The 26,743-nt window shown below is 60.3% G+C and overlaps 1 protein-coding gene across 1 annotated transcript; it reads left to right on the top strand.

The window, feature by feature from the left end:
• Window positions 1-5,921: 5,921 nt before the first annotated feature.
• RAMP3 (receptor activity modifying protein 3) lies at window positions 5,922-17,258 on the top strand. The gene is made up of 3 exons (XM_042913577.1): window positions 5,922-6,039; window positions 12,361-12,493; window positions 16,659-17,258. Exons 1-3 carry the CDS (start codon window positions 5,976-5,978, stop codon window positions 16,912-16,914), a joined length of 453 nt encoding a protein of 150 aa, XP_042769511.1. The 5' UTR covers window positions 5,922-5,975; the 3' UTR covers window positions 16,915-17,258.
• Window positions 17,259-26,743: the final 9,485 nt, after the last annotated feature.

Genomic DNA, 26,743 nt, shown 5'->3' on the forward strand with positions numbered 1-26,743 from the left:
CGGCCCCAGGTGCCCCTGAAGAGGGGTGGTGGGTTCTCAGCAGGGGCAGGGCATCCAGCAGTGTGTGGGGCTGTCCCCTTGTCAGTCCCAGGAGACGGCCGGAGCGAGGGTCCACGTGACTGCACAGGCTGATGGTTCACACAGCACAGGGGCAAGAGCACCACATGCCCTCTCAGGCACACACACACTCACAACACACACTCACAACACACGACACAAAACAGCCCTGTAAATGCCATTTGTGGCCCTGCAGGAAAATGAGAGAACGAACTGAAAGGAACATACATTAAAAATCACTCCAAATCCCTCCAGATCCAGAAATGACCGGGAATAACACTGTGGAGTATTCTCCTCAAAACATTTTCGGGTGGATTTTACAAAATTGAAATCAAATGAAAGTAAAATTGCTTCGTTCACTTAAAGAGAAAGTGGGTGATGGTGAACAAATAGAATGTGGTCCATCTGTATAGCACAGCATCACATGTACATCACACGTACATGCACCATATATACATCATACCCCTACATACACACATCACATGTACATCCAGACAGCAGAGCACCGTCAGCCTTGACAGGGGAGGAAGCCGTGTGCACAGAAAAACAAGGGGTGAAGGCAATGTGGAGAGAGAGAGAGAGAGAGAGAGATGGGGAGAGAGTGTGTGTGTGTGTGTGCACGAATGTGTGAGCATCGTCAGCCTTGACAGGAAAGGACGCTCTGACACTGGAGAATTTGACGCCAAGTGGAAGGAGCCAGACACAGAAGGACACGCGCTGGAGGGGTCCACTTCCGTGGGGTCCGGAGAGGGGTCCAGTCCACAGAGACAGAGAAGACATGGGGTTGGTGTCTAATAGGGACAGAGCCTCCGTGTGGATGGAAAAGGTCCAGGCATGGACGGTGGTGGTGGCCGCACACAGCGTGGATGTGCTCACTGCCACTGGAGCGCAAAGGTGGCGAGGCGGGGGCCCTGTGCTGCTGCTGCTGCTGCTGATGGGACCCAGACCCCTGGGTCCTGGGGCAGCTGGGAAGTGGCTGAGGGTCCCCCCTCCCTAGCCCTGGGCTGTGGGGGCTCCCTCACTGAGGACGATGGAGGTGCAGTGGCCACAGTCCGCCGGCAGAGGGCGCCAAGCCCCCATGCACCTGCGGGCTACTGCGGCCTCTCAGGCCCGGGCTTTGCGGGGGGGGGGGGGGGGGGGGGGGGGGGGGGGAACCTTCCGGAACCGTGGGGGGTCCGCCAACCCCGGGCCCTCCCACACTGGTGCACACGCGAGACCCTCACACACTGGGACGGTTCTCGGATGGCACCGGTCACAGCCCTCCCCTTGGAGAAGAGGTCCCGTTGGGGTCAAACAAATTTTTCAAAACCTGTGTAAAAGTAAGAAAAATTACGGAGTAAATATCGTGGTACTAGCGTGTCAGTCCGGGCCGGCCTAAGCAAGAGGAGCCACCGGGACTGGCTCAGGAGTCGGGGAGAGGGCGACGTGAGCCGAGCCGGGTGGGAGCAGGACTGCACTGGGGCACCCACCCCACCAGATGAGCGCCCCGTCCCGCGTTCACGGTCACAGCCACGTGGGGTGGCTGTGAGAGGATGTGGGGCGGCTGCCTCCTCCCTGGGGTCCCGCAGATGGACAGCAGCCCCCGTAGGACCCCGCAGTGGCCCCGCCCCTCCCCTGGGGCATGGGATCGCCCCCTTCCCAGCCTGTGCTGTGTTGGGCTGCTGGGCTGCGCACAGGGGAGCACGACCACCCGGGGTCACCCTCCAGGGCTTGACTGCCTCCACAGGGCCTGTGGCCCCTGCCCCCGGGGCAGGCACCTGGCCCACCCAGGGGGCTCAGGCTTGCCTGTGCCTGTCTCTTTCCCAGAGGACCTGGCTCAGGGTCCAGGGCCTGGAAAGACCCCTCCCTGAAGAGATCACATGCTCACCTTCCCTCTGGTGGCCTATGGTGGAGGGAGGGGTAAGGAGAGGGACGGGATGCTCAGGGAGTGCCTGCAGGCCTGAGGGAGGACGGTGGATCTGATGGCCTCGATTCTCTGATGGGGAAGTCACCTGTGCAGGGCCACAGGGCTGCAGGGGACCCATGGGGCCACCAGCCAGGACAGCGGCTGGAGGCTGTGCCAGCCCTCTCCGTCCCCCCACCCCCACATGCTTCCTCCTCCTCCCCTCCTCCCCTCTCCTCCTCCCCCTCCCCCTCCTCCTCTTCCCCCTCCTTCTCCCTCCCCCTTCTCCTCTCCCCCCCTTCTCCTCCTCCCCCCTCTCCTCCCCCTCCTCCCCCTCCACTCCCCTGTGCCCATGTGTCTCATCATGGAGGGGCTCCCTTGGCCTTCGTCCTCACCTGTAATCCAGGAAGGAGGCAGGGTGGTTCTTTTCTCCAGGTTCAGATGGAAACTGTGAGGGTCTTGTGCTTAGAGGACAATGGAGCTTGGCTGGATGTACGTCTCCCCCCGCCCCCCCCCCCCCCCCCCCCCCCCCCCCCCCCCCCCCCCCCCCCCCCCCCCGCCTTTGCTCTAAAACCTGGAGCAGAGCTGCTGATCTGGACACCATGTGGGGAGGGGGCCGGGCCTGGGGGGGCGTCTAACAGAGAAGTGGACACCAGGATGTGGATGAGATTAGTTCAAGCCTCTCGAAGGAGGAGTGAGCAAGTCGTTTCCAGAGGGAGTTTTGGGAGCTCGGGGTGGGTCCCTCTAAGAGCTGATTGGATCTGTTCTCAAGGGTGTGCGGGCTGAGCCGTGGGCAACTGGGGAGGCATGAAACTCACCCAAGCGTGGCATTGTCCTCCTAGAGGGCAGGAGTAACAGGGGACTGGGGAGGGACCGGGGAGGGCTGGCTGCGCTGCAGGGATGCACCTTCTGGAGCTGAGGCAGGCAAGAACGAGAGCAGTGCTCCTGCTCAGATGCCCACTGATGGCCCTGGACGGGGCCGTGGTGCCCACGCAGGGACAGGAGAGGAGAGGCACCAGGCAGGCAGGAGTATCCACGGTGGAGGGTGTCCCAGCAAGTGGGCGGTGGGGGGGTCAGGGTGGTCCGGCGGGTCGGCAGAAACAACTCCGAGTGTCTCTGTGCATGGGCAGGAGGAGAGAAGCGGGGTCTAGGCCTGGGGATAAGCTGGCCCAGGGGCAGGGGCAGATCCTCTCTGTGGCGAGGAGACGGCCCTGGGGGAGGCGCAGCTTGTGAGCTCTGGGAGGGAACCAGCATCAGTGCTGAGCGTGATCTGTCCTCTCTGCCCTGAGGCTTGGGGGCTGCAGCTGGCCTCCGAGACCTCGGAGGGATCCCATGTCGGCTTGGCTCTAGGAGTGGGCTGTCCTGTGGGGTGGGGGCTTCTCTTCTGTCCCTGGAGGCATCCAGGCTGTGGCCCCTCTGATTGCTTGTGGACTCAACACGCGCCACCCTCAGACAGCCCCCGGGTCAGCCAGCACCCGCTGTCACCAGCACTGACCTCAAGCCACCTGTCTGGGTAAGGGGAGACCCTTACACACGGCTTACCCAGCCAGTGGGCATCCATTCCCACGGTCCGGGCTGCACTGGGAGGCCGCCCTGCTCGGGGTGTGTTGAGGTTGCCCAGACACCGACTCAGCCCGACCCCCCGTGGCTGGAACGTGGTGAGCTCTGGTCCTAGCGATGCCCACACAGCCGCGCCTTGTCCGTGCGAAGCAGCTCTAGGCAGCCCAGAGGGAGAGCCTCCAATCTCTCACGTCCCAGACTCCGGGTCTCAGGATGTCCTTCTGCCATGATCCAGGGGTCCCAGCAGGCACTGATGCCAGCCTGGGTCCGAGTAGGGTGGCGGCCGCTCCCATGACCGTTGGTCCACCCCTCTGGTCAGGAGAGGAGCAGTGAGCCAGCAGCAGGGAAACAGCTCAGCACAGGGGGGGTCAGCATGCCCCGAGGGTGCCAGGACAGGAGTCAAAGGGAGGCGGGAGGGCCTCTGGGCCTCTCCTCACCCTTTCTCACTCACACAAGCCCCCTTCCAGCAAACCCCTGCTGTGTTGGGCGCTGGAGCACTGGGGGAAGGGCGGGGGCGGGGGGGTGGGGGGGGGGGTGGGGAGGCGGTGGTCAGAAGCCTGGGCCCTGCCTCTCAGGGTCTGCCCCTAGTGGTGACAAGGGACATTCTTCGGAGCACAAGCTCCTGAGTTTGCAGGGTGGATGGAACATCAGAATGGGGGAGGGGAGCGCTTCCAGACAGGTGAGCAACTTCGTCTGAGTCCAAGGTGGGGCATACGGGTCCCCGGGCACGGGTACCCTCTGCCGCTGCAGCCCTGCCTGGCCCGGGCCCCAGTCCCGTCACGCTGAGCCCCAGCTCCCAGTCTGGCACAGGCTTCTGGGTGCTGTTAGGCCTGTCCCTCTTCTCGTGGCCCAGCCTGCTGTCGCAGCCCGCTGCCTGTGTGGGGGTCTCTGGGGTCCGGCTGATCCTCTCCTGGGGAGGAACGTGCCCTGGTGAGCCCGCAGCCCCCTGGGATGCTGTTGGGGGGCACCTGTACTGTCCTCTTGCTTTGTCTGGGTTGGTGCAGGGCGTTTGAGAGGGGGTGACAGGCACGTGGCTGAGCCCAGCCCGCAGCCCCTCTGAGTGAGCTGAAGGCCTGGGTCATGGGAGGTTCTGGGCTGTTCCGGTACCTGCCTGCCCCACCGCCTCTGGGAGCAGGCTGGCAGGAAGGCTGATCAATTTTAATTAGCTTTAAGCCTCTGTCGAAATAATTCTGGCTTCTGCCAGAAAAGGCACAGGAAGCTTCGATCCCTTACTGAGCGGCTTCCTCACACAGGAAAGTCCAATCTGCTCACAGGGCCAGGAGTGCTGTTATTGCCACCACCACCTGGACCGTGGGGTGACCCCATGAGGTGTTATAACTCCCCACTCCTAGCCCTCAGAGAGGAGGAGGCTTGTCTGGGGAGGAGGAGCCCACTGGTTCGGTACCCCTGACCTGGGATGCACCCCGGCATCCTGGCCCCGCTCTGTGAGCCCCTGCACCAGTACATGCTCCCTGGGCTGGACTGTGGGCACAGGAGGGCCCTCCTTGCAAGGTGCTCAGGAGTGACAGCGACCTGTGACAACATGACTAGGTGTCCACTGGGACCAGGATCTGTGCTAGGGGCTGAAGGTGACAGAGGTGACCAAACCAGATGAGCCCCCCTCCCCCACTCCAGGCCCATGACACACTCCTTGCCGTCAGGTCCTCTGGGTTAGCCACTTTCCTGGCCCTCATTTTGTCCTTCGAGGTCTCCCAGCGGTCACAGGAGGGGGGCCAGGAACTGAGGATAGGCTTCCAGCCACCGGTGGCAGGTGTGTGTGTATGTGTGTGTGTGTAGGCACGCCCGCTGCACCTGCCCAGGTCCCCATGCCTCTCCACCCCACAGAGGCGTGCAAAGGCACAGAGAAGCCCCCAGAAAAGGATCCTGGAGGCCTGGGGCCAACAAGGACTCGGGGATCAGCCGCTGCACTCCGGTGGCCCCTTCCCGCACCAGCGCACTGAGCTCCCGCCCCTCCGCCTGCAAGCTCCTCCGGCTGGAGCCGCCCTCGCGCCCCCAGCCCTGCAGAGCCTCTCACAGGCTCTGAGCACAGCACTCCCGCCCGACACCTGCCTACACCTTTCCCCCGCCAGGCGCGCTCCCAGAGGCCGCCCCCCATCACCCCGCCTGCCCCCGCCCCCAGCCTGCCCCCGGCTTGTTAACCCACGCGCTCGTGCGGGCAGCACCCCCGGAACAGGAGGGCCAGGGATCACACCCGGGGTGCGAGGCAGTGTCTTGGGGCTGTGCGTCCGGGATAGGGGGCGAGTCCTGTTGGAGGGAGGGCGTGCTGGAGGGGGGTAGCGCGCGTCCTGGGCGAGCGCGCGTTCTGGAAGGAGTGTCCCCAGGGGGTGGGCGCGTCCCCGAGGGGGAGGGCGCAGCTAGGGGCGGGCTTTCGGCGGCCCCACCCTCGACCGCGTCCCCGGGCGCCCCCCACGCACCCAGCCGGGACCCAGCCGACCGCGCACCACAGCCATCGGCCATGGAGACGCGAGAGCGGTGGCGCCCGCGGTTTCTGCTGCCGCTGCTTCTGCAGCTGCTGTGCGGTAAGGGGACGCGGGGTCCGGCTCCGGGACGCCCCGACCCCTTTCGGGGCCACGGGGACCCGCGGGCTTCGACTTCCAGCACCCGCGCCTGGCCGCGCCTTTGCCCTGCACGGATCCCGGCCTGCCCGGCGCGCCCGGCTCCGGAGGAGCGAGGGGAGACTCCGGTGCCGTCCCCAGCCTCCGCGGGAGGGTCCTGTCCGCTCTCCCCGGAGGAGCCGAAGGCGACCGACCGGCGCTGGGAAGGGAGGCGCGGGGGGTCCTGCAGGATCTGCCCGGTCGGCTCCTCGCAGCTGCGATGTCCCCGGAATCGCCGCCAGAGGGCTGGGGACGGCCTGCCGTCGCGACACCGAGCGAGCAGAGGCGGTCGGCTGCCGCTTCCCTGTTGGGTAGTGAGCTCCCCGTCCTGGGGCTTTCGCGTGCACACCACTCTCAGGGCGTGGGTGAGAGGAATCCAGACCCCGTAGGGCTCGTCCCTTCCCCGGAGGACAGCCCTTCAGTGTGTGCGCGGGACAGGGAAGGGGGCGGCTCTCTGAGGCTTCCCTCGAGATCCCTTCTCCAGCAAGAAAATGGGGCTCCAGGGAGGATACATTGTTTACGAATCAGGAATGGATTGAATGAAAAGCTGGCTTAGGAAAATTTTACTAGAGAGATGATCCAAGATCAAGTAAGAGGGTGTGTGTGCTTTTGGGGAGGGCTTGCTTGCAGAGGTTTGCTGGGCAGGCTGCTGAGGTGAGGTGGGCAGCCTGACCCCGGGGCCAGGGGCCCAGGGCCCCTCTGAGGGGCCACTGTCCCCTGGGTCCTTTGGGGCATCAGCTTTGCCCTCTCTGGCGCATCGCCCTGGCTGTGAGACGCCAAGTTGAGCCTGTGTGGAGTCGTCGTCGGCTTTGCTGGTTTGGAACTGGCTGCAGCTGTGAGAAAGGACCGGTGAGCCCCTCGGCTTCCCAGTCTCTGGGCTGCCCCCCCCCCCCCCCCCAAGATGTCTGGGTGGAGGGACTGTGGCTTCGCCTCACCTCGCAGGGTGAGAGCCTGGGGTCAGGTGGATTTCTGGCCGAAGGCAAGAGCCTGGTGTGTGGCGGCTTCGGGACATCGGGAGCACGCTGACTTGGGGTTGCAAGAAGCCTAAAAGCGAGCCCCCTGGACTGGAGCTTTGGCTCCTCCAGGAAAGGGAACCCTTGCTTCATTCCCAGGACCTGCTTTCAGCATGGGATCACGAAGGACCAGACCCAGACCCTACACACATCCGTGTTACCAACACGGGGCTCGTGTCTGGAGGGCCACCGGGCCCGCCCGGGGTGGGTCCAGGGCCTCCCTCCCCCGCCAGGGTGGGGCCAGGCCAGTCTCCCTGCAGACCCAGCCCAGCACTGGTCCCGCCAGAGCCAGGGTCTTGGGAAGTGGCTGCTGGGCTGGTGAGAGGTCCGCTCATGGTCACATGACGTGTGTCAGAGGTGGGGCTGAGCTCCGGATGGTGCTGCATCGGGAAGGAGGGTCCCAGGGCTGCGACATCTCCATGGAGTAGGAGCCTGGCCATTCAGGGAGCAGGTCCAGCTGGGGGGCCGGTTCTTGCCGGCGGAGGCCCATCCGGCACTGGCCATGAAGGGCCGGGCCAGGAAGGTGAATTTGGGTTTCTTGGGCAAATTCCAGAACTCCATTCAGACACGGCAGCTACTGTGGTGGTGGTGACGCCCAGCTGGGCCCACTTGGCTGGGGCTCGCCCCTGCGCCCAGTCCCCGATTGAGCTCTTTGGTCCGAGTGCGAATCCCAGGGCCTCTCTGCAGCTGCTTAACCTCAAGATCGTAAGGCACTTACCGCCTCAGTTTTCCCCGGTGCAGTGTGGATACAGAAAGAAGAACCTGGGAAGGACTATTGTGACCTTTAGTTGGAGTCTGTCGGTTTAGTCCCCATACCCCGTGCTTGGGTAGGGGGGCTTGGGCGTAGACTGGGGAAAGCACTCGGCAGCGCCTGGCTCACGCGCCGTGGGAAGCGGAGATGGGCAGCGGCCGTGGCTCCAGGGGCTCACGGCACCCCTAGACGGTGTGAACATAGCACCGAATATTTGCCGGTGGTAAGAGTCATGGTGTCCTCATGCCCCGTCCTCTCCTGTCACTCTGACTTGTAAGGACTCAGCTGGGCCCAGATACCCCAGTGACACAGTGACCGTGCAGACATGGTGACCGAGAGGTGCCTTGCAGGTCTCCTGAGTCCACTCCTCGTTTTGTAGATATGAAACCGAGGCTTGGGATGAGGAGGGCCCTGCCCAGACTGCAGGGGCAGGGGCAGAACCTTCCAGAAGCTATGGGCACCTAGGGAGCACGGAGGGCTCCCATATTTCATTTCCAAGTGGCGTAAAAGGCCTTCCTCCGGGAAACGCATCCTTTAGGCTGCTTCTCGTCTCCTGGAGCCCGGGAGACCCTGAGACAGAAGGAGCACAGACCTGTCTTCTCTTTGTTTCCCCGATGGACCATTGGAAACAGTTTTGTGTTTCATTCGCATTCCCAAGCCTGCCACTGATGTAGCCGGCGGCTCCCTGGCAGGAGGCTGCGCCTCTACCTTCTGTTATAACCCAGGCTGGGCTGTTGGGTTTCTCTGGGAGCCCAGGTTGTGCACCAGAAATGATGCCAGAGCGCCCCCTCCCTCACCCAGGACACTTCTGGCTGGTCCGGCAGGTGTCCCGCGGTGCCCGCCTCGCACAGGCCCAGGGGTGGTGCTGTCCTGGCATCTGCACAGCGCGCCTGCGGTCCTTAACTGCACGTTTCCGACCAGCCCTGCCCAAGCTCCTGCTGCTGTGGGGTATGGAGACTCTGGTCCAGGAAGGAGTAGGAGGAGGGAGGGAAGAAAGGGGGCCCAAGGGCAGGGGGAAGAGGAGAACAAGAGGGAGGAAACGCTGAGCTGGGTCTTAGTGGTTTGATAGCAGGTGGTTAGGGCATGCTGGGGGGTCCAGGGGCTCCAGGCTTAGGGGCTCTAGGTCCAGGTCTTGGGGACAAGGGGGTCCAGAGGAGCAGGTCCCGGTGTCGGGGTCCAGTCCAGGCAAGCTCTTGCTGGGAGGTGTGGCAGTGGCCGGCAGGAGGTGACAGCATGGACCCGTGTGGGAGACTCGGATGGGATGCTGAGATGATCCCATGAGGGAATAGGCCAGGCCCAGGGATGGCTCCAAGCGCCGGGTGTGGGGAATGCTGGTGGGCTTCCAGCACCCACGGTGGGACGCCCACTGGGGAGCTGCAGAGAAAGGTGCCTTTGGAATAGGGTGGCAATGGGAGACAGGAACACAGGCTGGCTTCATCATTGTCCCTGCCGCATGGCCCCTGGGGGCCTGCACTCCCCAGAGTCACTAACACCTGGCCCACGTGGCCCTGGACCCGGGGCTGCCTTCCTGCCAGAAGGCTGGGCGAGTGCAGCTGGGCAGGGTGGGGGGAGGCCCGCCCTGCACACCCTGGCTCATGTTGACTGCACTTGGCTGTGGGAAAGTCACTTTTCCTGTGGCCTTTTTTTTTTTTTTACATAGAGATATTTAGCATATTGTTTTTTTATGTTTATTTATTTTTGAGAGAGAGAGAGAGAGAGAGAGAGAGAGAGAGACAAAGAATCTAAAGCAGGCTCCAGGCTCTGAGCTGTCAGCACAGAGCCTGTCATGGGGCTCGAACTCACGAACCATGAGATCATGACCTGAGTCGAAGCCAGATGATTAACTGACTGGGCCCACCCAGGTGCCCCTCCTTTGGGTCTTTAAACTGGGGGGATGGGGGCAGGAGGCATGATGCTGTTCCTCAGGCAAACCAAGGATGGGGTTGGCATGAGGGTGTCAAGTCCAGGCTGGTGTGATACGCCCCTGGGAGCAGCTCTGCAGGTAGGTGGCTTGGGCTGGACTCCCCATCGTGTTACTGGGCAGGTGGGTGCCCTTCCCCGTGTGGTGACCCTGTCTTTAAGTGCCTCTGAGAGGGGGACCTGACAGGACAGGGCACTCTGTGGAGATGGTGAGGCTCCTCTTGAAGGCACGTAAGCCTGGGTCTTGGCTGCTGCTTGCCTGGGACCCTGTGATGCAAAGTCTCTGAGGTTGGGTTCAGGGGGAGAGCACTGGGGTTGAAAACTTGGGGTGTCTAGGCGGCTCAGTTGGTTAAGTGTCCAACTCTTGATTTCTGCTCAGGTCATGATCTCACAGTTTGTGAGATCGAGCCCTGCATCAGGCTCTGTGCTGACAGCGTGGAGCCTGCCTGGGATTCTCCCTCTCTCCCTCTGCCCCTCCTTCACTTGCACCTGTGTGTTCTCTCTCTTTCTCTCTCTCAAAATAAATAAACATTAAAATAAAGAGAAAACTGCCCTGGGAGGCCTGCACTCCAGTCTGGCTTGGGAGCCACCTTTCCAACCACACTGCCTCTCTTTCACCCCTAATAACCACGGACGCCCACCCCTAAGCACAGTGCCTTCTGACTTCATGGCCTCCTATCTATACTAGGCACTTTCCCACTGTTCTTACTGATTTTTTGGTCTATTCATTTGTTCTGTAAATTATTGAGAGAGGAGTTTCAAATTCCCAGCTATAATTGTGGATTTCTCATTTTTCCCCTTGCAGTTGTGTCCATTTTTGCCTCCTGTGTTTTGATGCTGTTATTAGGTGCATACATGTTTAGCATTGCTGTGTCTTTTTGGTGAATCGAACCATTTATCATTATGAAAGGCCCTCCTTATCTCTGGTGATATTCTTTGCTCTGAAAGACACTTCGTTCAATACTCATATAACCACCCCACCTTTCTTTGGATTAGTAGCAGCATATGTCTTCTCCCATCCTTTTCCTTTGAATGTATTTGAGTCTTTTTATTTAAAGTAGGATGCTTGTGAACAGCCCTTGTGGTCACGGGCCCACCCTCTGTATGACACACAGCCCCTCCTGAGCCAGCAAGGGCTTCTGGGTCTGTGTGGTGGGAACATCAGGAGGACTGTGGCCTCCCATGGGGACTACCTGGCCTGCAGGGCAGAATCAGAGTGGTTCTGAACCTGCCTTTCCTGGTAACAGATATTTCTTCTGCACTTCCTGCGCTTAGAGGGAGCAGCACTCGGTAGAACACGTGACCATAACTTTGCGCTGCTGCCCTCAGGACCTGATCATTCATTTATTCATTCGTTCTCTCGAAAAGTCTTTTCGGAATACCAATGAGGCGCTGGTGGTTAGGGGAGTGAGGGAGCAGCTGGCAATTATCAAACACCTACAGTAATGACATGGTGAAGACGGGAGCCTCTGTGGGCACATGACTAACGCCTGTCAGCACAGCTCCCTTGTGCAGCACAGCCTGTTTCCCTCACTTTACACATGGGGAAACTGAGGTGAGCTGGTGACCAGTGATGCTGGGTGTGAACGTGGGTCTGCCTGGTTCTGGGTGTGGGCCTTTCTCCTGTTTTCTTCCCCGTGGTTTCTCCTGCAACACAGTACCCTGTGCCAGGATACACACGACAGGGCCGTCCAAGCACACACATACACAAACACGTATGTACACATACACTCACAGATACCCGGACACAGGTGGCAGGGCTGTGTGCACACATACACGTGCACACGTATGCACACACCCCAGAACACACGCTGCAGGGGTCATGGGATGGAAGTTTATGAGGGGGGCCTGACACTTGGAAGGGTGCCTGGGGAGGGAGGGTGGCCGGTCCTGAAGGAGACAGGTGGGCGCTGTAGGTGGGGAGATGAGCTGGGGGAAGGTAGAGGTGGAGGGATCAGATATGGGGGCAGAGGTGGGGGGGAGGGGTATGCTGGGAATCCTGGGGGAGCCTGGGGTGGGGGGCGGCCAAAGATCTGGCCTCAGCTTTTGGAACATGAGTCCCTGTGTCACGTTGGCCCTGGGCCTCCTGCAATCCAGGGCACTGGTTCACATGTGCAGGGCCCCTGCCGATGCCCTCACGGTCTTGGATGGTCAGCAGACCCTGCGGATCTTTCTGGGGACATGCTCTGGGCACTCTCGACCCTCGAGCTGCAGTGGGGCCTCTCTGCCATCTCTGATTGGTGGGACCCACTCCCCACCCCCATCACACCCCTGTCTGTTCTCGGCCTCCTGGACCCCCAGGAGGTGCATCCCCTGCCCTCCCTTGACTTGTCTCCCCACCCTGTGGGAGGTCACAGCCATGGGAGGTCCTGTCTTGGTGACACCCATGGGGGGCCCTTTTTGCACTGGCTTCTACCTCCTTGGGCCTCACGGGAGGCCAGGTGAGGGAGGAAGACCCAGCTGCCTGCAGGGCGGGGTATGGGGGGGATGTCACAGGAGGGCCCCAGGGTCACCTTGCAAACCATTCCTAGCAGTGGAAGGACCACACTGTCCCCTCTCTAGGTGGGTGTCCCCGAGTGGGGGGCTGCAACGAGACGCGTATGCTGGAGAAGCTACCCCAGTGCGGGCAGGCTTTCGCCGACATGATGCACACGGTGGACGTCTGGAAGTGGTGCCACCTGTCCGAGTTCATTGTGTGAGTGTCCCGGTGCCGCCCCTGCTGCCTCCTGGCCCTCCTGGCTGCAGCCCTGCACGTGCCACCCTTCTGTACCCACCCCTGCCCTCCTCTGCCCTCCCGGCCTCGGCCCTGCCCCTGTCACCCTCCCCTGCCCTCCTGGCGGTGGTCTTGACCCTGCCGCCCTCCCCTGTCCACCCCTGCCCGTTCCTAACAGGTGCAGAAACTTCATTCTGTTTGGTTCGGGAACAGTTCCCTCACACCGACTGTGCCGGTCCGTGCAGGGGGTGTGGGTGTGGACCTTGCTGCCAGAGCATGGAAGCCCCTAGAACAGCCGTTGGGGATGGAGAGCGGGGGGATGGTTTGGAGGAATACGGGCTGATGCAGCTGAGCAGACCCAGGGCTCCTGGGGAGGGCGGGGGCCCCCGGCAGGCATGGGGCAGAGACAGCACGAGACCGTGGTGGCCGCCAGCAGAGCGGGAAGCTGAAGTGGGAGGGTGCAGGCAGGGTGGCCGGCCCATCGCTGACCGTCTGCTAGGAGGTAAAAGCCAGCGTGTCTTGATGTTTGATGCAAAGCACGATCCCAGGCTCCTTCTTGTCCTGGGAGCCCTGAGGAAGCTTCTGGAGAAGGAAGCTCGGACGTCAGGCTTGGAGTGGACACATGAGGAGGGTCAGGGAGGGTGAGATGTCACTGCTAAGGCCTCGACGAGGAGGTCAAGGAAACGTCCAGCCCCGGGGCCAGAGGACAGGGCCGGGGGCCATCTGGAGTCGGAGAGCCAGCGGGAGCCGACTTCCCATACCTGTCAAGCCCGGCCCCACGCCAAAAGGGGGGCTGACTTCCAGAGCCCTGAGTGGGCAGCACGGCACCCGAGGGCCGTCTGGGGAGCCGCTGGGGGTCCAGAGCCCCTCACCGAGGCTTGTCCTCCGGGCTGCTGGGACTGAGCCGGGAACCTGGGGAGAGTGGCTGGTGCCCTGCTGGACCCAGGAGGTGACCCCTTGGGTGAGCCTTCTTTTCTGACACGTAGGGGAGCGGGGGTCTCCTCGGAGGGCCCAGTGGAGCCCGGGAAGTTTCCAGGCAACCCTTTCCGGGGCCCGAGTGCCCACCTGCCGTGGCCCCTCCTGGTTGGGAACCTCCCGTGGGACAGGAACCCGAGACCCTAGTACAGCAAGAGGGGTACCCCAAGGCCATACCAGTGCCTCAAAGACAGAGTGACAAGCAAGAGAGGAAGTGCTCCAGACACAGAAAGAGCCACTGGGAGTGAAGCAGGGTGCCGAAGCTGAATGTGGGAGGAAGTCTCCCAGGAAGCAGGGGGCGGTCAGGGGCCAGCCACCAGGCCTGGTACCCTGGGGGCAGGAGTTCTAGAAAGAGAGCAAGGAGACACAGAAGGAACTCAGGGACACTGCCAGGTGGGGATGTGGGTCTACAGACCCCAAGGGCTCTCTGGGCACCAAGGGCGTGGACCAAGGAGCGGGCCACGAAGGAGTAGGGCCACGTGTGCAGACAGACAAGAGCGGGCTGGACACATGGGTGAGGAATCAGGCCCCATGCAGCCCTGGAAACCAGGAGATGGCGGGCCGGGGCTTCGGAATTCTAGAATACACTTCCCAGCCAATCTGTCCTCACGAAGACACCGTCAGACAGGCAGAGCTCCTACCTCATGTTTCCTGGGCACCTTTGCTTAGGCACAAGGGTGGCTGTGCCCCCTCCCCCCACAGATGAGTGCAGAGTGGGAGAGAGAGGGGGAGCCCCCGAGGGGCCTGGGGGTCCCAGGGGCAGCGAGCATGAGGGGTGGAGGGCGGCCTGCACCAGGGCCTTCCATGTCTGAGGTCACTGCTCTGTCCCTGCCCTGCAACCAGCTCGTGGAGGATGGAGACTCCCGCCACCGCGTCCCCGTCCACCCCGTCAAGGGGTGGCCGCTATCGAGGTTTCCAGATGCCCTTCTCTGCTGCCTCTGAGCAAAAGCATAGGCAGCAAGGAGCCAAGCAGGGAACGCGTCTGCCTGGTGGGGGAGGGCATCTGTGGGGGGCTTCTGGGCTGTGTGCACCCCTCTGCCGTCTGGGCTACAGCTGCACCCCGGGAGGGGGAGGGAGGGCTCTGGGAGCCGCAGCAGGGGGGGACCGGGGAGGCCCTGGGTGACGAGGGGACACGAGGACGAAAGATATGGAGCAAACACCTCCTTCCTTGTGAACAACCCCCCCAGTTCTGTGTCCAGCCTGAGCCGGGGCTGGTGAGTTAACAGGGCTTGGGGCTGTGGGGATGGCAGGAGGCCCGGAGCCGTGTTGTCTGCAGCCCTCGTCGTGTACCCAGCCGACTGGCAGTGTTGAGAGGCAGCAGGCGGGGCATTTTGCACGTGGCCCTTGTGAGTCGATCCACAGAGATGGGTCCTGTGCTCAGCTCTGCGTGCACCTGCACGTGTGGCCCCTCGGCTACCCTACTGGGTACGTCCTAGGAGCCCCACTTATAGAGGAGAAACTGAGGCTCAGGGACATAAGAAATGTGGCTGGAGGAAGCCTGTCTGGTGCACTGTTCCCAGCTGCCCTCTGGGGGTGTGGGGTCGGGCTCCACTGCCTGTGTCCCTACCTCGTCTCAGCAACCCCCCCGCCCCCTTTCCCCCGGAGCCTGGGGAGGGTGGTGGTGGCCTTCTGGGAGGCAAGGGAGTCAGAACACAGGGCTCCTGGCAGACCCAGGGACGGGGGCTGCTCCAGGCAAAGGCCTTGGCCGGGTGTCAGGTCAGATGCCTCCCGGGCGGCAGGTCGCTGAACCTGGACATGCAGGGGATGGTCTGGGGGTCCTGGGCTTCCCGCGGACCTGTCCTGGGCACATCCCAGGCTCTGGACGTGATTTAGGCCGTCCCCTTCGCTTCCGGCTCTCTTTAGGCTGCGTGGGCTCTTCCTCGTAGGCCTTACCTGGTGCTGGCAGGAGGGGCGGGCGCCGGGAGGGCCTGGCCAAGTGGGTCTGCTGCCCCCATCTCCTGTCCCCGTTGGGCAGATGGCGTCTGTGTAGGAAACTCCTTGTGGGAAGCAGTTCCTTCCTGTTGGTGGCTCAGGCCAGGCCACGTTCCTCAGGACAGTGCGGGGAAGCAGGGGATGGGGCGCAGAACCTCAGGCTGGCCTCACCCCAGCCTGCGCTCGCCCTCCAGCTCCCGCCCTGTGTGTGGGGCTCAGCCAGGGGGCAGCACGGGCAGTGGACAGAGCGGGTGCACCCCAGCAGGTGTCCATCTGGCCTTCTCTCCAGAGCGTCTTGGATGGTGGGTGGCAGTCGAGGCCTCACCTCCAGAGGCCACTCGTGTCCAGGGCCAGGCGGGTCCTGGTGGCTGCACCCTGTCGGCTGTTAGGACCGTCCAGAGCCCACCTGCTGCTGGACAGATGAGGCTTTCCCTGGGTGGTTTGCTGATGAGGGACAGGGAGGCCTGTGGGGGGAGGCGGCTCCAGCCTGTCCTGTCCGAGGGGGCTGTCTCCTCCTGACCTGGCAAATGAGGCGGCTGGCGCTTGGCCTCAGAGAGACCCTCCCCTGGGGCCCAGAGAGTGTCCAGATGATGAGGGCCCTGCCAGTCGTGCAGCGCCTGCCTTGGAGAAGGGGCAGGCCTGTGTCCTCTGGGCAGACCTGGGAAGGCTCTGGGGGCTCTCGGCCTCATGGGGAGCAGGTCACCACCTGAGGTGTGGGCGGGACTCAGCCTCGGGGCTTCCTTGCTCTGGCTGCTCTTCGTTGAGATGCCAAGTTCGGGGTTGGGCTGGAGGATGCTGGGGTTTGTGCAGAGGTCATCGTCACTGGCGTGGGGGCATCCTGCCAGGCCAAGTAGAGCACAGCTGTACACCTGGGGGAGGTGGTGAGGCTCGGGGAGAGCGGGGCTGAGCCCCGGGGCAGAAAGGTTTGTGGCAGAGCAGGGTCCCCTCACCCTTGCCTCTGGGCAAGAAGGTAAAGAATGGACGCCTGGGTCCCAGCAGGTCCGACAGGGCCCGGAGGGCGCTCCTGTCTCTGCTGTCCAGACACACCTCCTCCCCCTGGCCCCCTAGGACTGTGCCCCCTTCCCCTGCCCTCCTCCCCCTGGCCCCCTGGGACGCGCCCCCTTCCCCTGCCCTCCTCCCCCTGGCCCCCTGGGACCGTGCCCCCTTCCCCTGCCCTCCAGGGTTAAGGCCGGCAGGAGGGGGCGCAGGGAGCCGGGTGGTCACCGCTCTGCCTCCGCAGGTACTACCAGAGCTTTACCAACTGCACCGAGGTGGAGACCAACGTGGTGGGCTGCTACTGGCCCAACCCCCTGGCGCAAGGCTTCATCACTGGCATCCACAGGCAGTTCTTCTCCAACTGCACGGTGGACAAGGCACACTGGGAGGACCCTCCAGACGAGGTCCTCATCCCGCTCATCGTCGTGCCTGTCCTGCTGACCGTGGCCATGGCCGGCCTGGTGGTGTGGCGCAGCAAACGCGCTGGCCAGCTGCTGTGAGGGCGTCCTGAGGCGGGGGGAGGCCGGGCGGGGGGGCCGGAGAGCCGGCGGAGGCTGCGGCGGCCCCCCGCTCCCCCATCCCGTCTGGCTACCTGAGAGCCTCGTGTGGCTCACCCGGGCTTGTCCTCTCCTGGGCCTGGGAAGAAGGCGCACCGAGGCCGGAGCTGTGCAGGGAACGATTGGCTGCTGCTGCGCCCTCCGCCCGTGCTGGGCTGGGGCCTCCAGGGTTTCCGGGCCCTCCTGACCCCTGCCCAGGCACCCTGCCCTGATCTCAGCCCCAGCCTGGCTCGGACCCCACCTCCCAACCTGAGCTCAACCCCTGCGCTGACCCACCCCCTGTCCTGACCCCACCCCCTGCCCTGACCCCCACCCTCTGCTCTGACTCCACCTTTTGCCGAGACTCCACCCCCTGCCCTGACCCCACCCCCTGCTCTGACCCCCCCCCCCCCCCCCCCCCCCCCCCCCCCCCCCCCCCCCCCCCCCGCTCTGACCCCACCCCTGGCCCTGATTCCACCTCCTGACCTACCCACCCCCTGTCTGGGCTTCACCCTATTCTGTCACTGCTGTGGGTCCCCTGTCCTGGCCTGCACTGGGTGGGGTAGATTGTTAGCTGGGTGTTTGTACTGCCTGGTGCCCTGTGTCTGAGCCCTCCTGGCCGAGAGCCCATGCTCATGCTGTGGCCAGAAATCCTGAGACTGAGGGTCAGGCCGGAGTCCCCCGGGGGCCGTGCACCGCCTGAGACCCCCTGTCTGCGCCCACAACCAGAGACTGGGCTGCGGTGGGTGCAGGCCTCCTTCCTAGGCCCCTGCGAGCCAGGCCCTCTGAGCTGGGGTCCTGTGAGCCCCAGTGCTGGCTGAGCTCTGTCTGTGCTGTGTGCTTTCTCTGAGTAAACAGTCATCCTGCTTGTGGGGCATCCTGTTTTATTTCGGGGTATTCAGAGAGAGTCCTGCCTCTTGGGGCTGACAGGTCCTCATACCTGTTTTCCAGATGGGGAGTGGCTGGCCGTGTCCCAGGGTGGTCTCTGGGATGCCGGCTGGTGGCTCCTTGCTGGGGTGAGTGGTGGGGCGGCGAGAGAGACCTGGCAGGCAGGTCCCTTGTCCTCCCGAGGCCATGCTCCTCTTCCAGCTGGGCTCTTGGTGGCCTTCACTACAAGGTCCCAGCAGAATGGAGCAGGCAACGGCTGGATCTCGTGGGCTGGGATCTCGTGGGTTGGGATCTTGTGGGCTGGGATGTGGCGGTCCCCTCCCAAAGGCTGTCTGCCCTCACCTGGCCACCAGAGCCTCCTTGCTTCCCCGCTGTGTGGCTGGGTCCCTGCCTTGGGGAACCCTCGTCTGTCTGTCCACCGTGGCTCTGAGAATCATCTCTGGCTTGAGGTGAGGTATGAATGTCCCCTGCTCAGCTTTGCGGGGAAGACAGGTCACGGAGCAGCCTGGGAAGTCTCAGAGTCCCATGTTCGGTGACCGAAGGAGAGAATGTGTGGCCCCTGCTGCGGGTGGGTGGGTGTTCCTCTGGTTCTCCCTGGGCTGTGGCATGTCCCCGGTGCAGTTGTTTGTAGTAGTAACCTCTAACCCAAGCTCCATGGAGCTGACAAACTGTGCAGTCAGCTGCTTGTCAGCGAGGACCCTGCTGGACTCCGTCCCTTCCCACCTTGGCCTCTCTCAGCACCCCCCGTCCCCGGCTTTGCCTTGGGTCTCTCATCCCTGATGCTGAGTGGGTGTCACCTGAGCACCAGAGGCTGCTTGCTTTGGCCTAAATTCTGGGCTCCGTGTGTTTAGAAGGATGTCGTTTTAGTCTGTGTCGGTGGCTACAGCAAAATACCACAGACTGGGTGCCTTGTAAACAGCAGGAATCTATTTCTCATGGTTCCAGGGGCTGGAAGGTCCAGGATCCCGGCTGCAGATTCCGCGAGGTATCTGCTGAGGGCCTGCCTCTGCCTCACAGATGTCCTCCTGTGTCCCCTCTCAGCCGGAGGGGTGAGGGGGCTCTCTGGGGTCTCTTTCACAAGGACTCCACCTGTGAATGCCATCCCATAGGGCACTGGGGAGTCAACACGGGAGTCTGTGGAGGACACAGATGTTCTGACCTCAGCAGATGTGGAAGGGACCTTGTTCTTCAGTGGCCCCATCTATGCCAGGGGACAGTCAGGACGAGATAAAACAGTGACATCACAGTTTTTGCAGAGCGCTCTGTGGCTGTGGTCCCAATACGGTGCATTCATGGTGTCTTTCTTACATGGATTTGCTTTCCCTTTTAATTTTTTAAAATGTTTATATTTGAGAGAGACAGAGTGTGAGCGGGGGAGGGGCAGAGAGAGAGGGAGACACAGAATCTGAAGCAGGCTCTGGACTCTGAGCTGTCAGCACAGAGCCGGACGCGGGGCTCAAACTCATGGACCGAGATCACGACCTGAACCGAGTCGGACCCCCAACCCACTGAGCCGCTTATGCGCCCCTGAATTTGCTTTCCTTTAGGAGAGCTATTTTAGTCTACAGTTGGAGAATCGACTTCTCAATCAAGGAATGGAAACCAAATAGATACTAGTGATGATCAATGAGGTATCTGGGAAGCATACTGTTCTCTTGGTTACCCAGCCCCAATTAACCAGGTGGCCGGTGTCTCAAGGGCTCCCGTCAGAGAGACGGGAGTGGGGCGGGGGGCTGGGGCGGGATCAGCCCTGTAAGGTCCAGGAACACGCAGCGAGAGGCTGAGCAGGACTCCACAGCCTGGAGCCTCTGAGGACCCGAGGACCCGGATCAAGGGTTGTTACAGGTACGAGGAGAAATGGAGCACATTAAACAGATCTCCCCAAATCGAAAGATCACATAAACACACACACGGAAAGTGGGGATGTATAACCGCTAACAAGCTTGACTCAATCTGCATCTAATGTTTATTATCTATCGATTATCTATCAACCTGTCTGTCTTTCCCAAGTGGAAATATTCATCCTTTTGAAACACCCAAGGGGAACCGACAAAGGTTGAAATGATTTTGGCCACAGTCTTGGGTTAAAAGGACTGAAGAGTGGAAGAAAGAATCTTTTTACTTGGAAATTACAAACTTTCTTTTATTTTAAATTGTTTTTTAGTGTTTATTTATTTTTGAGAGAGAGAGAGACAGAGCGCAAGCAGAGGAGAGGCAGAGAGAGAGGGAGACACAGGATCCGAAGCAGGCTCCAGGCTCCAAGCTGTCAGCACAGAATCCAACACGGGGCTCGAACCCACAGACCATGAGATCATGACCTGAGCTGAAGTCAGACACTTAACCAACTGAGCCACCCAGGCACCCCTCTTCTGCCCATTTTTTAAAAAATTTTTAATGTTTATTTTTGAGAAAGAGCACAAGTAGGGGAGGGGCAGAGAGAGGGAGACACAGAATCCGAAACAGGCTCCAGGCTCTGAGCTGTCAGCACAGAGCCCTACGCAGGGCTCGAACTCACAGACTGCGAGATCATGACCTGAGCTGAAGTCGGACGCTCAACCAACTGAGCCCCCCAGGCGTCCCACAAACAAACTTTCTGTGTAATTTTGGGTTCAAGGGGTAATAAAGATGGAGAGCACAATCATTTTCGAGTCCGTACCGCTAAAAGCACCATCTCCATCAGCTCACACGGGCTGCATTTGTGCTCGGCAATGGGGAGGGCGTGTGAGGTGTCTGGTGCCCAGTGTGACTGAGGGGGTCCCCTAGTGGGAAGCACCCCTCCTACACCAGCCCCCTGCCCAGCACGGGTAGGTAAGCGCTGGTGAGTGTTGACAGGGCCCCAAACCGCAGCACAGACCCAACAGTGTGTAGCCTTAGATGCATTTCCAGGAAATACGAAAGATGGAAATAAAATTCACTAAGCGTGCAACTCAATACACTAGTAACAGATAGCAAAGGAAACATGGAAAGTGTAGAAGGAAGAAATAAGAAATGATGGAAACAGAGGTAATGAAATCGAAAAGACAGACAGGCTTTGATCAATAAAACGGGGTCTGTGTTCGGAGTTGTGGTGGGGAACCTGAATAGGATGGTCTCCGCAGATGAGGTTGGAAAGTCACTTAGATTCCACCTCTCAAGTAGGACCGCAGGCCTTTCGGGTTTGCGAGTACTTTCTGCCAGATCGTAGACAAAGATGGAAGTTCCCTAAATAATGGTGCTCGTCCAGGGCCACCTTGACCCACCAGGACTCGGTCTGAGAAGGTAGCAGATGGCAGGGGCCTGACCGACAAGAAGCGGCTTAACCACGTGTGTGGTTGTATTGAGCACACTTTTCATTTTCTGTGATTTACGATGTTCCGGCATCTTACAAACTCTTTCTGGCTTGGGAGGCTGGCCTCCCTGGGCCAGCGGTTCTCAGGGCAGGCGCAGGTCCCAGTGGAGTCCTGCCTTTGATGTGCCTGCCGGCCAGCCCAGAGCCAGCCTGTGTGGACCAAGGAGGCAGTGCCTGAACCTCATCAGCCCGGGGCCAGGTACCAGGCAGCTGGGGACAACCCGGAGTTTCGAACCTGCTGGAATTATTCAAGGTAGCCAATTTTGAGCTGATTAACCTGCCCTGTGAGTGCTAACCTGTGCCCTGTGGAAATCCCAGAGAAGACTCCGGCCTGGGCTCCCCCCACCTGACCACCTGGTGCCTCCCCGTCTCTGGGCCCTAGAGGTACAATCACCTTTGTTTCCCGAGCCTCTCCTGCATCTCCTCTTGTGGCGCACCGACTGGCATCCCGTTGAAGAACACGGCCAGTGGCTGGGGCAGTGACCCAGGGATGTCATGAGGGGACCTGCTTCATGACCTCCTTCCTTGAACTTGCCCGTCTGCTCATCTTGGAGCATTTCACCCGCGTGAAAGCAGGGGTAAGGAAGGGCAGAGGTAGTTTCTTCTTGGGATTTCACCCTTTTCTTTTTTTCCAAGTTTATTTGTTTATTTTGAGAGAGACAGAGACAGTGCTGGTAGGGGAGGGGCAGAGAGAGAGGGAGACACAAGATCCCAAGCGGAGTCTGCACTGTCAGTGCAGAGTCAGACGCAGGGTTCAAACTCTAGACCATGAGATCATGACCTGAGCAGAAATCAAGAGTCAGATGCTTAACTCACTAGGCCACCCAGGCACCCTAGGACTCCACCTTTTCTTCAGGAAATCTCTCTCTTCCAGGGCTTCTCCCTGTGACTCTTGGCCAGACTCGTCTCAAGGACCCACTCGTAGCCGCTGGACAGGCTGGGAATCAATGTTCCAGAGGAGAAACACGGGACAGAGGAGAGGGAATGAGCAGCCCCAGGTTTGCCACATAAACGGAGCAGGACGGGCCCAGGGGGTGCACAGACTGGCGGCCCCCAGACACCTACTTCACGTGTGTCCTAGTGGCGAAACTTCAGATGCGTCCTTTTTTTAAAAACCATTTTTAAAGTTTATTTATTTATTTTTGAGAGAGAGAGAGGAGGAGAGGGCCAGAGAGAGAGAGAGAGGGAGACACAGAATCCAAAGCAGGCTCCAGGCTCTGAGCTATCAGCACAGAGCCCGACTTGGGGCTTGAACCCATGAACCACGAGATCATGACCTGAGGCGAAGTCGGACGCTCAACCGACTGAGCCACCCAGGCGCCCCAGACGTGTCCTTCTTAATGTCAGGAAGGAACCAGGGATGCTCACATTCGAGACTGGTACTAGTCGGTGTAGTAAGACTAAAAAAACCCAAAAAAACACAACAAGAAAAAAAAGGACATGTATTGAAAAGGAAAGGTCAAAACTGTCGGTTACTTGCAGATATGTGACTGTCTACCTAGAAAATCCATGAAAATCAATACAAATAATTAGAACCAATGAGATTTTTGTGGTGGTAATGGGGCAAAGCCTGGATACAGAATCAACAATCTACGTGGATCACAGCAATGTTCAAACATAAATTCACGTAGGAGGTGCCCTATGCATAGCGGCCACAAACAGTAAAATATCTAGGAATGAACCAAATAGGACAGCTGATTGTTTACCAGACAGCTAAGACCTAGTACCTATACATATATAAAGAGCTTCTAGAAATCAATTGAAAAAGACAACCCAGTTTTTACATGGGCAATTGATAGGAAAGGAAGTGCAAACGGATGTGGAAACAGCCCACAAGGATACGAGAGGGAACTAAGTCTCAGGGAAATTAAGTTAAAGCATGAGATATTAATATTCATCGTGAAAATGACAGGTGGTTAGTAACAGGTGTTGGCAGGATGTGTTGAAAGGGTCCTGGCTTGACAATAAGTAAGTGCATCACGTTTGGTGGGCGATTTGGTGGTCCCTGTGGAGGAGGGGGCATTCCTTCTCCCCAGGGGGCACGGATACGAAAGCATAAGAGGTGTGGCGAGGCCTGTAGTGTTGTTCCAGCAGCGACAGAGGGGAACGATAGAAATGTCCTTCAAGGAGGAGTGGCTGGACAGTGGGCCGGATGGCATTCAGACCACGGCACACGCTGCAGCTTGTGGAACAGGTAGTGAGCCCGCCAAGCTGGTGTCTCTCCCTGGTGACAGCAACATGCTCTGTACAGAGACACAGAGTGGTGCCCCGAGGGCTCCGAGGGGTCATGGTGCAGGACAGCAAGCCTTCACAGGACGGGTGCCCATCTGGCCTTGGGGCCTGGCGAAGAGTTTGCCAGGTAGTGACGGGAAGGTTGCTGCAGGAGGAGGCGTGGGAAACGGGCTGGGGGGCTTAGCGGGCTCCACGCTCTGGGAAGGAGGTTAGTGAGAGGCTGGCCGGGACTTCTTGGACCGACCCCTGGGTTGCTCTCCGGAAGCCCCCACACCTACCAACACGCTCCCCGGCAAAGCTCCGTCTGTGGTGCCGTCATCGGTCAGACAGGGACACGGGCACCAAAGTGCCCGAGTCCAGCTTCTGGGCACGAGGGAGCCCACAAGGGGGCGTGGGCCAGGACCCAGGACACCCTTGTGAGCAGGGGCACCCCCCGGGGCATCCTGGTCTAGACGTGGCTGACCAGGGCCTTGGGATCTGCGGCTCCAGGAAGGTGCCGGCTGTCAGAGGGCGTAGGGGCCATTGGTGAACTGCACTCAGTGGGCGGCCCTGGGGGGCAGGAGAAGGGGGTCCAGCCCAGTTTGTATTTGGCTCCTTGAGGCTCTCATCACGGGATCCTGGCCTCCAGTCTCAGCCGAATACGATGACGCCATAAGGAGGATGAGGCCGTGGGTGTTGGGGCCGCGGGGTCAAAACAGAGTGGAACCTTCCTCCTTTATGGTGGGGAGTCCATGCATATGGAAAACCAGGCAGCACCTGCGAGTGCGGTATTTAGCAAGATGGAGGAAATCCTGCCTTGCTAACATGGGTAAGAACATGGGTGGGCTTTGAGGGGGTTATTCTAAGTGAAATAAGTCGGACAGAGAAGATGAATTCTATCCGATCCTGCTCCCATGTGGAGTCTAAGAAACTCTGAATTCAGAGAGAGACAGACTGGAAAGGCGGTTTCCAGGCCCCCCGGGGGGAGGAGGGAGCAGGGAGGAGGGCAGGGGGAAAGGGCAGGCGGGGTGGGGGGCGATGTTGGTCTCAAAGGGAGCAAGCTTCCTGCTACAAGACGAGTACGTCCTCAGGACCTAAGGCACAGAACGGTGCATAGAGTTAATAATTCTGTGTTGTGTACTTGAAAGTTGCTATGAGGCTAGATCTTAAAATTCTGCACCATAAAAAAAATTGTAACTCTGTGAGGTGACGGGTCACTTCACAATGTATAGCGTCCACGTATGGTAAAGTGAACGTCCTACACATACGTACAGTACACCATGTTACATTGTGTAACTTACACAGTGTTATGTGTGGATCGTATCTCCCTAAAGCTGGAAAAATACCAGAATAATCAGCTGCAGGAGGGGTCAAAGCAGGAGGGAAGAGATGGTGGAGGGCCAGGCTGCTGATTTTATGCATGAACCTCATAAAGCTGTTTAAAAAATTTTTAATGTTTATTTATTTTTGAGAGAGAGAGAGAGAGAGAGAGAGACAGAGCATGAGCGGGGGAGGGGCAGAGAGAGAGGGAGACACAGAATCCGAAGCAGGCTCCAGGCTCCGAGCTGTCAGCACACAACCTGACACGGGGCTCGAACTCACAAACTATGAGATCATGGCCTGAGCCGAAGTCGGACGCTCAACTGACTGAGCCCCCCAGGCACCCCTGATTAAGCTATTTAAACAGGGCACGAACACCTCATGTGTGTGGTTTGTGTGCCCTGGGGCTTCTGCGATGGTGAATGTGTGAGGCTTGTGAGGCATCAGGCCTGAGACCCCCACCCTGGCCGGCCAGCCAGACCACGGCGGTCAGGACTATCCTGGAGGGCACGTGCTTGTTACACCTGTCCAACGGGGACCTGCCTGGGGCTACGTCGTTGCTGGAGCCCTGGGGACACCAGGCCAGGTGTGGACGGCTGCGGCAGATGAAAGGCTGGGCCTCCCTGCCTCCCACTTGGGCCCACCCTGTTCCAGAATCCCTGAGCTGCGAGCACAGGGATGGGCTTTGCCTTGGAGTCACATCTATAAAGATTTTTGGGAAAAAACCCAGCACGTTTATTGGCAAGTTCCCACCATTCGGGGAAGGCCGGCTGGCATGGGACGTGGCTGGAAAATGACACGTTTGTGAAATGTCTCCCATATGAGACCCTGCTGTCCAGGAACGCTGCATCTTCTGGGAAGGCCCAAAGCCAACGCAGCTGGACGGCGTTCTTCTCTGCCCTTTGTCACATCTGGATTGCTTGTGTGGGGTGACCAGCCGGCCCAGACACGTCCCCAGTGATGGTGAGCAGAAAACCGGGTGGACCCGCCACCTTTAGGCAACCCCCCTCCCCTTCGCCCCCAGTGCAGGGCTTGGGGAGGGTTTCAAAGCCGCTCGGGGTCTGAGTTCCTGAGTCGTCTTGTGCCTCCCAGGGACCCCCACTCCCTGCAGGGCCAGCCCCTCCACCTGCTCAGAGCTCCGTTTGGGGGCCAGTGGTGTTTCTCAGGTATTGAGGACTGTCTGAATCCCCTGCTCCCACGTCTGGGAGCAGGAATCCCAGCGGCATCCTTATGGATCAGGGTGGGAGCCCTGGGGTCTGAGAGGTCCGTGGGCTCTGGGCTGGCGACGGCAGGACTGCTCAGGACCCCACGGAGGGAGGCATCGGGGCATGGAGGGCCTCCAGGGGGCCTGGGAACGCACACAGCCGCCAGTTCCCCCGAAAGCCGTGTCTGCACCGGCTCTGGGCACAGAACATCCGAAAAAGGCCCTTAGAGCTTATGGCATGACGTGAAGACACATAGCACATCAGTGCGGGCCCACACTGAAGAGGAAGAATAACACACGGAGCCACGGCCACCAGGTCAAGAAATCGGGTTTCCAGTTCCTTGGGACCTGGGCGCTGCTCCCCACAGCTTCCTGTCCCTCCCCCAGAAGTGACCACAGATCGCAGACCACGGAGGACACGGGGAGAGCGTGGCCGTCCATTCGCCCAGCAGAGGCCCTGCGGGGAGGCCTGCGTCTCGGGCTTCAGCCCCTGGGACGGTGAGGAGTAAACTCACATTTCTAGAGCCGCCTGGTTTGTGGTATTTTTTTTGCGGCCCCTGAAGACTCAGTCAGGGGCTGGGTGGGGGGCAGGGCAGGCCCGCCTCACCTCTGCCTTGCAGGGTCCCTGGGGACAAGCCACCACCTCTCTGGTTTTCCTCCTTCGGCCTGACGACGGGACGGGACAAGTGCCCTGGGAAAGACCCGTAGCTGGTCTCTTCAAGAGCAACGGGGTCCCGTCCAGTGGTCCGGAGGCCCTGTGACTGGGCAGGCTGGCCCCTGCCCCTCTGTGGCCCGTGACTTCATGGGACACGTACCGAGCCACACAGGTGATAATTGATGCA

Source organism: Panthera leo, chromosome A2 (genome assembly GCF_018350215.1).
Source record: "Panthera leo isolate Ple1 chromosome A2, P.leo_Ple1_pat1.1, whole genome shotgun sequence".
In the NCBI taxonomy this organism is placed as follows: domain Eukaryota; kingdom Metazoa; phylum Chordata; class Mammalia; order Carnivora; family Felidae; genus Panthera; species Panthera leo.

Bases quoted from the DNA above. Each gene is read 5' to 3' on its own strand.
- RAMP3 (XM_042913577.1), top strand. From the start codon at position 5,976: ATGGAGACGCGAGAGCGGTGGCGCCCGCGGTTTCTGCTGCCGCTGCTT. The intron at 6,040-12,360 runs GTAAGGGGACGC...TCCCCTCTCTAG, and splicing joins GCTTCTGCAGCTGCTGTGCG to GTGGGTGTCCCCGAGTGGGG. The intron at 12,494-16,658 runs GTGAGTGTCCCG...CTGCCTCCGCAG, and splicing joins CACCTGTCCGAGTTCATTGT to GTACTACCAGAGCTTTACCA.